This window comes from Megalobrama amblycephala, unplaced genomic scaffold (genome assembly GCF_018812025.1).
Source record: "Megalobrama amblycephala isolate DHTTF-2021 unplaced genomic scaffold, ASM1881202v1 scaffold513, whole genome shotgun sequence".
Classification (NCBI taxonomy): Eukaryota; Metazoa; Chordata; class Actinopteri; order Cypriniformes; family Xenocyprididae; genus Megalobrama; species Megalobrama amblycephala.
This window is the reverse complement of record NW_025953427.1, coordinates 3,680-11,166: the sequence shown is the minus strand read 5'-3', so window position 1 is coordinate 11,166 and position 7,487 is coordinate 3,680. Positions and strand designations below refer to the sequence as shown.

The following is a 7,487-nucleotide window of genomic DNA, read 5'->3' as shown; positions in this document are numbered from 1 at the left end:
ATCTGAGTGATCTGTTAGGTTTATATTCTATGAGCTCGTATCTGCAATGTAATAAGACAATCTCTTTGGTTTCACATTCCACTGCATTCCAAAGTTCAAGTTTGGTGAACTTACTGAGGTAAACGCTGCACAGTGGTATCACTTTTTTTGGAATGTTGGTGTCGGAGATCAGCCAGGCTCCATCACCACCCAAGTTTGAATGGTGAACGTGTTCTCTGTTTGTGTCCCATCATACCGCTTATGAATTGGTGTTAGGTTCAGGGACCAGATTTATGCATAGGCATTCTAGCCACATGTCTAGGCTCATGTTGAGTGGGAGTGAGTGGGGTGGGGTGGGGGGCAGTAAAGATAAGAGCCTAGTGTTTTGATAAATTTGTGCAGAGGTGTGGTCAACATTAGGAGTGGAGACCATAAATCATTTTTGACATGAGAGATAATATTAGTGACCTAAGTTAGCCCAGTGTTTAGTTCATGCACGTAACATGCATTTGTAAGTTTAGACTTTTAATTTGCCTATTCTTCTCTTATTATTCTAGCTACAAATGTCAGCAGCTCATTACACGGGTTAGAATGAAAACTGAAGTCCTCAACTACTTGTGCAGTAATAAAATATATTCTCATCTGTCAATGCTTTGCCAACCAAATCCGGTAAACATGATGGATCCGTGTGAGAGTTCAAATCACCATGTAACTTGCAAGATCATCAGATTTTTGGACAATAACCATATGACATGTGCTAGATGATTGAATGTAATAAAGAATGTAATATATGTAGTTATATAATACAAAAAAAGAAGACACTATTTTTTATCCAACACAAGCCCTTTAAGATTGTGTCAAAGAACTAATGGCAATCTCTCTTTTGCATTTGTCTTTTCCCTATGATTTACAGAAATAAAACAACTCTTACATCACATTTCAACAAAGTATTTCTCAAAAGATAAATGCCCTTATTTTAAAAAGCAAGAACATAACACCCTTAAGAGAGAGAAAAATCATGTGTTGAGTGTGTCTTTTTTAACACCCTAAATATCTTCCTGGGTTTCAAATAAACTTTGCACCTTTCTCAGCACTGAAAGGTGAAGAAACTCCTATGTTAAAAAGATTAAGCAAAAGATAAGTTGAGAAGAAAAATATAAGAATGTACTTTAACAAAAATTGTACTTTTCTAGTTTTTTCATGTTTGTGGTTGACTCTGAATCATCCACACTTGTCTCAGTGTGGTGAGATATATATAAAGAAAGAAAAAAAAAAACAATGAAAAACAAAAAAATAATTTTGTGCAATGGAAAGGTTCTGTGGATGGTTCTTCTTGGAATTGTAGATTTCTTTATTTTTAATTGTGAAGGTAGCATAACAAATACTATATGACCACATGTTTACTGTTACTTATCATCCTGCTGTTTAATGTTTAACCTTAATGTTTAATGTTTAGCTTGTGCGATTTACTGCGCTGATATAGGATATTATAAATACAGGATGTTCAGCATGTTTTGGTTAGACCTGATGAGAGGCTCCTGTAGTGTCTGTGGTGACAAACCTGCTGTGAGAATCATTTGCTGCTGCAGGAAAGATAATTTCTGTGAGTATTGCTTCTTTTGAACGGGGGGATCCACACAGGCCATTTAGCTCAGGATTTTTTTATTTATTTAAGTTCATTTGAAGTGTTGGTTTTGCATTATTGTTACAGTCAAATCTGGACAGAAACAAAGCATTTTGTTAGATACATATAGCTTGATCAGATACACTAAAGTAATCAGAACATTGACTCCATTGCGACCAAAGCTATATTTCAAAATATATAATTGAGTGTTATACCATAAACAGAGATCTGGTCTGTGGTCTCTTCCCACATTTTGAAAAACCCACCATCGCAAATCAAACAGCAACTGAAATTCAGATTCAAGTAACACTTTATTAGCATGGTAAAAAAATCTTTATATTGCCAAAGCATTGACGGGCTAAATTGTGTTGAATATTGTTGTCAAATTTATATGCAACAATGGGCAGCAAATAAGGCAGTGATTGACAGCGGCCTGTCCAATAAAGATGTTCATTGCCAGATTAACAGTAGGCCTACCTGTTCTTGACAAGTGCCAGTTTAGAAAACAAGCGTTCCCCACTAGCATTGGTGACCGGTGTTGTGCTGTGAGTTTACAACTGAAACTGACATAGGGAGGGATGATGTAACATCAATCCGTCATGCACACTGTGCGCTTTTCAATTGCCTGTAACACTAGTAATTACTACCCAGTCAGCACATCTGTGTGGGGCCCAGATGGGTGTCACCTGGGCTGTCTAACTGGGGCCCAGCCGGTTTTGTCCACAGTTTCCATGGAGGCCCCACATGGGTTAGTCCAGATGAAATGAACACTGCTTAGTGTGCACACTACAGGCTGTTAAATGAAACACAGAATCATCCTGGAATTAATTAGATATTTAGGTGATAACAAGCAGAATCACAGAAGGACAGAGGAACAACAAGAACTACAACTTCAGCCACAGCCTTCGATGAAATCAACTGAAGATAAAAGACATTAAATCTCTCAGATCTTGAGTAAACAACTCCACAAACCACATTATCAACTTCCTTCACTTATTACTAACCAGACTGACTTTATTTCTGACATATATCTACAAAAGGTGATATTGAGAATTACCAGAGGTTTGGATGTTGATGATGTGTTGAAAATAATAGTTTGGTTTTATGTCACCATTATCGAGATCAGTGTTTGCTTTGGTTAGGCAGTTTTACTCAACAATGGTGACGTTTCATGCCGCAATGCATTCGGGTGCCTCATACAAAACTCATCTATGGCTCCCAGAATGCATTGCGGCATGAAGCATGTCACCATTGTTGAGATTAATACATGAAGATTATATTCTTATCATCAAGCAGCTGATCATATTTTCTCTTGCCATAACAAACAGCTAACAGCCAGAGAAACACTAAAGTCAAGAGTAAAATTACACAACTAAAGCAAACAATGACCTCGATAATGGTGACATAAAACCAAATTATTATTTTCAACAAATCATCAATATCAACCCATATAGGTTGTACTATGCTAAACAAAAAAATATGTCATTTACTGTATTTTAAGAATGTAAATTATTTTATTTAAAATAAAATAAAATAAAATGAATTGGCATCAATGATTTTGCAGATTTGCAGGTGAAGTGCAAAAACCTTCTTATGTAACTTTTGTCTACACAGTGATTAGGTTTATTGTTTAGTTTTGGACATGAGACAAAGTGTTTAATGTGCGGTTTCTGTACTTTGTCCTACCTGTGAAGGCTTTCATTTGGTCTGAGTCTCCCTTGACTGTTTTTATTATTGAGTGTTGTGCATTTTCGAAAGAGTAAGGAGAGTGTGGCAGCAGAAGTTGCGCAACAAAAAGAAATTATTATTGTTTATTATGTTTTTATAGGCCAGTAAAAATGGGAGAGGTTGTATAATCCCTTATTATAGGCCAACCATTCATCAGGTGACAGAATGTTGTAAATCTCAGTGAAGGTATAAGTCTTAATTCGACCATGTCAAGTTGCAACCTAAAATACTTAGAACTTAAATTATTTTTTTCATATCAAGATACACTCCATACCTCATAATGACAAATCAAAAACCAGAATCGCGACATATTTGCAAATTTAAAAAAAAAAAGAAAAAAAAAATGCTAAGATAATTATACAAGTATTCAAACCCTTATATGTTTCGTTACTGATGTTAATGCTGTTCATTCTATTTCTAGAGCTCAAATTAAACAATGGGTAACAAGACACCATCAAGCAGCAATTCAAAACATGGTCTTAAAAACATAAACACAACAACAATATACAAACAGGAAGAGCCTCAAAGCTGGTGTTGCTGTTGTAAAAAACAAGTGTCATACAGAATTCCAGCTCTTGTGTATCTCAGTGATGATCAAACCTTCCTTGCCTTTGCCGAAAAGAGAAAAACATTAAGTGACACAAGTGCAGAAGTGCTTGTGATGAGAAGAGGAACATGGAATGATGGCAAGAAGATTAAAGAAGTTGAGGTACAAAATATTTTTTTTAACAAATTCATTATTTCATAGATGCTTTATACATGAACATAGCCATGATGCTTTTTATTTCAGTGGGTCAGTGGACATCAGGTGCTCACTTCAGCTTGTTTACCAAACCACCGCAGCATGAATCCATGTCCCGTCTATGAGAGAGATTCCAAGACCCTCTTTCTGTTTTTTGTCTGTGTTCCCATTGGGGTCTCTGAATACGAACAAATACGGACAAATAAGTGCCAAGGACGGCTTTGTTATGTGACCAGTAAGGATGCTGGCAAAACCTGGAGCCACACTACAGATTTGACAGCAGATGTGATCGGTGAGCAGGTGAAAGACTGGGCCCCCCTTGCTGTTGGACCAGGACATGGTCTTCAATTGAAGAGCGGGAGACTGATAATTCCGGCCTATGCGTATCGATACACTGGCAAATCTGATTGCACATCATGTTGCTGCTTATCATTTTGCTGTTTCACACCTTATGCTTTAGCATTCTACAGCGATGATAAAGGAAGCACATGGAAAGCAGGAAAACAAATGGATGTTGAGTCATGTGAGTGTCAGATGGCTGAGATCATCGATGACAAAGGTACCAGTACTCTGTACTGCAATGCTCGAACCCGCCTTGGCTATAGAACGGAGGCACTAAGCTACAACTCTGGAGATGCTTTTGACAATGTTTTAACTCCAAATAAGCTAATAGAGACTGCAAAAGGATGCCAAGGCAGTGTGTTGAGTTTTGTTGAACAGAGTAGTCCTCTAAAGACATGGCTGCTCTACTCTCATCCATCCGATCCAAAAAAGAGAGTGAATCTTGGTCTGTACTTGAATAAATCCCCATTGGATTCCTCAGGGTGGCCTAAGGAACCTTTACTTATATTACATCATGGTCCCAGTGCATATTCAGATCTGGTAGAGTATGAGCCTGGACACTTTGCTTGTCTCTTGGAGTGCGGGAAGGAACATGATAATGAAGAAATAGCATTTTTGCTGTTCGAACTCCCTGAGAAAAAAATGTAAATGTGTAAATTTAGAATTAGTTGAATGCTCAGTAAAGAGTCAAGTCCCTTCAAATGAATTATGGATCTAATGTAACCTCTCTTCTTCTTCTTTTTTTTTTTCATTTATAACATTACATACTATAGAGCTATTACAAAATATGAATTTTATTATAAGATTAATTTATTTCATTTGTGATGCAATGATATCCAGGCAGACAAGCAATGATTATGTATAGTATAGTTTATAATGAACTTTAAAAATGTGTATCTAACAGATGAAGAATGTGAAGATCGGAGTATAGAGAAAGAAGGACCCAAAAGTAGTAAGATATTTGAAGAATGAAAGGAGAGGTAGAAAAGAAGAAGCAGAAGTGAAAGAATATATATGCAGGGAACTTACGTCCTCCTAAACTCCACCAATTTGATTAAAAATGTAAAAAAAAAAAAAAGAAAGAAAAGAAAAAAGAAAATACCAGTATCTGTGTAATTTGTTAATCCATAACATTATGTAAATCTTTTAAACAGTTTTTTTTCTTGGTTTGTTGTTGCAAACTGCTTCTGCTTATACTGATCTGGAAACTGGAATCTATTTAGAACCAACATAATAGTCACTGTCAGCAACTGTATTGTATTGTGTATAATTCTTGAACAGATCTTTTACATGCTGAACTCATATAATAGACAATTTAAAGCATTTATTTCATGTTTTATCTCTGATTAAAGCTAAATGCAACTGCTTTTGATACAGTTGTGTCAGAGATATTAGAATAAACATTAAAATGTGTATATGAACATGGTGTTTCCTCATTTTTAAACTTTATAAATGATAATGAGTATCACACATAATGGTTCTCTTCTGTTTTGCATACTTGACAATGACAAACACATATCAGCGTATGAATCTCAATAATGGTGACAACAAAATATCCAGACAATCAGATCAAATCTGGACATCACAAAGCTACTAAAAGACAGAACAAAAACCACAGCAAATAATAAGACAATTCAGCTGCATAATTTATTCATGTTGTGATGCATGCTGGGAGCTTTGTACTATTGTTCCCAGCATACATTGCGGCATGACACTTTTGATTGTCACCTTTGTTGATATTCATGTGCTGATTCTTGAGGTCTTTGTGTCATCTTAGAATAATTTTTGTGTTTTTAATCTTATAAATTATTTCTGCAATATAGCATGAATGCAATCATTTTGCAGTAACATGGGGTTTGTAATGTAAATTTATTAGACTTCAAACTGGCAACTACATTTAAGTTCCCTGTTAAAGGCTAACCTGCATTTGTCCAAATTACCCGTTTATTCCCATGGAAAGTTTCCAGCCTTGAACATTTCAGGAATAACACCCCAGTACAGTTGCAATAATTTGTGCTGTATAAAGGGTGTCACCCTGGTGTAAAATAGGCCCTGCATTACATACCGCCCAATGCCCCAGTACAGTAGCCATAAACTGTAATGAATAAAGGGTTAAAATAAACCCCACAAAATAAGGGGTGTATCCCTGGGGCAAAAATAATCCCTATGCTACATCACATACCATGCAGGTAGTTAGATAGATAAGTAGTTTTACATCACAAATGATATAGTACTTTTTTTTAATTTTTACAACTTACATGGAAGCTCTAGATTACGTGAATTTTTTCTTGTTACTATTTAAATGTTTTTTAAAGAAGTCTCATCAGCCTGCATTATTTCATAAAAAATGCAATATTGTAAAATATTATTACAATTTCAAAAAAAATTTCTATTTTAATATATTATTTAGGTAACACTTTATTTTAACCCTTTCGCACATAAATTTAAAATATTCTGGCTGACCCGCCATCGTGAGTTTTTCAAGGCGACCGTTATTTAGAATGTATCACTTTATTGTTTCCATGGTGACATGTCATTGCTTGTCAATGTGTATCTGATATGAATGAAACGTGTCGTCTAGTTTGCTGAAAAGCAGAAAACTGTAGACGACACAGATGTCCTTGTGATGAGAAAATAATATGGAAGGATGGAAGAGTTGAGGTGAGACTTTACAATAATATTTACAATAATATTTAGTCAGTTTTGTACATTATTTCACAGTTGTCTGGATCTTAAGTATTACTATTAAGACTGTAATATTGTTGCAGTGTTGCTAGGCCAAATGATTTGTACATTTTAATATACACTTTTGTCTTAGTGGATGTTTTAAGCAATAAGGTACTAGAGTCCAGCCAGTACAGCTATGTGGGGCCCAGATGGGTGTCACCTGGGCTGTCTAACTGGGGCCCAGCCAGTTTTGTCCACAGTTTCCATGGAGGCCCCACATGGGTTAGCCTAGATAAAATGAACACTGCTCAGTGTGCACACTACAGGCTGTTAAATGTAACACAGAAACATGCTGGAGTTAATGAGATAATTAGGTGATAACGAGCAGAATCACCAAAGGACAGA

General features: G+C 35.9%; 1 protein-coding gene across 2 annotated transcripts in view; it reads left to right on the top strand.

Annotated features, from left to right (window-relative positions):
- LOC125261857 (sialidase-4-like) overlaps positions 1-6,622 on the top strand; it is a 40,869-nt gene extending 34,247 nt beyond the window's left edge. The window contains exons 1-3 of one of the 2 annotated variants that reach the window (XM_048180411.1): positions 1,500-1,582; positions 3,753-4,040; positions 4,122-6,622. In XM_048180411.1, the coding sequence (XP_048036368.1) occupies positions 3,768-4,040; positions 4,122-5,063 (1,215 nt within the window). In that variant the 5' untranslated portion in view covers positions 1,500-1,582; positions 3,753-3,767 and the 3' untranslated portion in view covers positions 5,064-6,622. Of the gene's footprint in view, positions 1-1,499; positions 1,583-3,752; positions 4,041-4,121 lie in introns of those variants that run through there. The other variant, XM_048180409.1, reaches the window with a different exon arrangement.
- Positions 6,623-7,487: the final 865 nt, after the last annotated feature.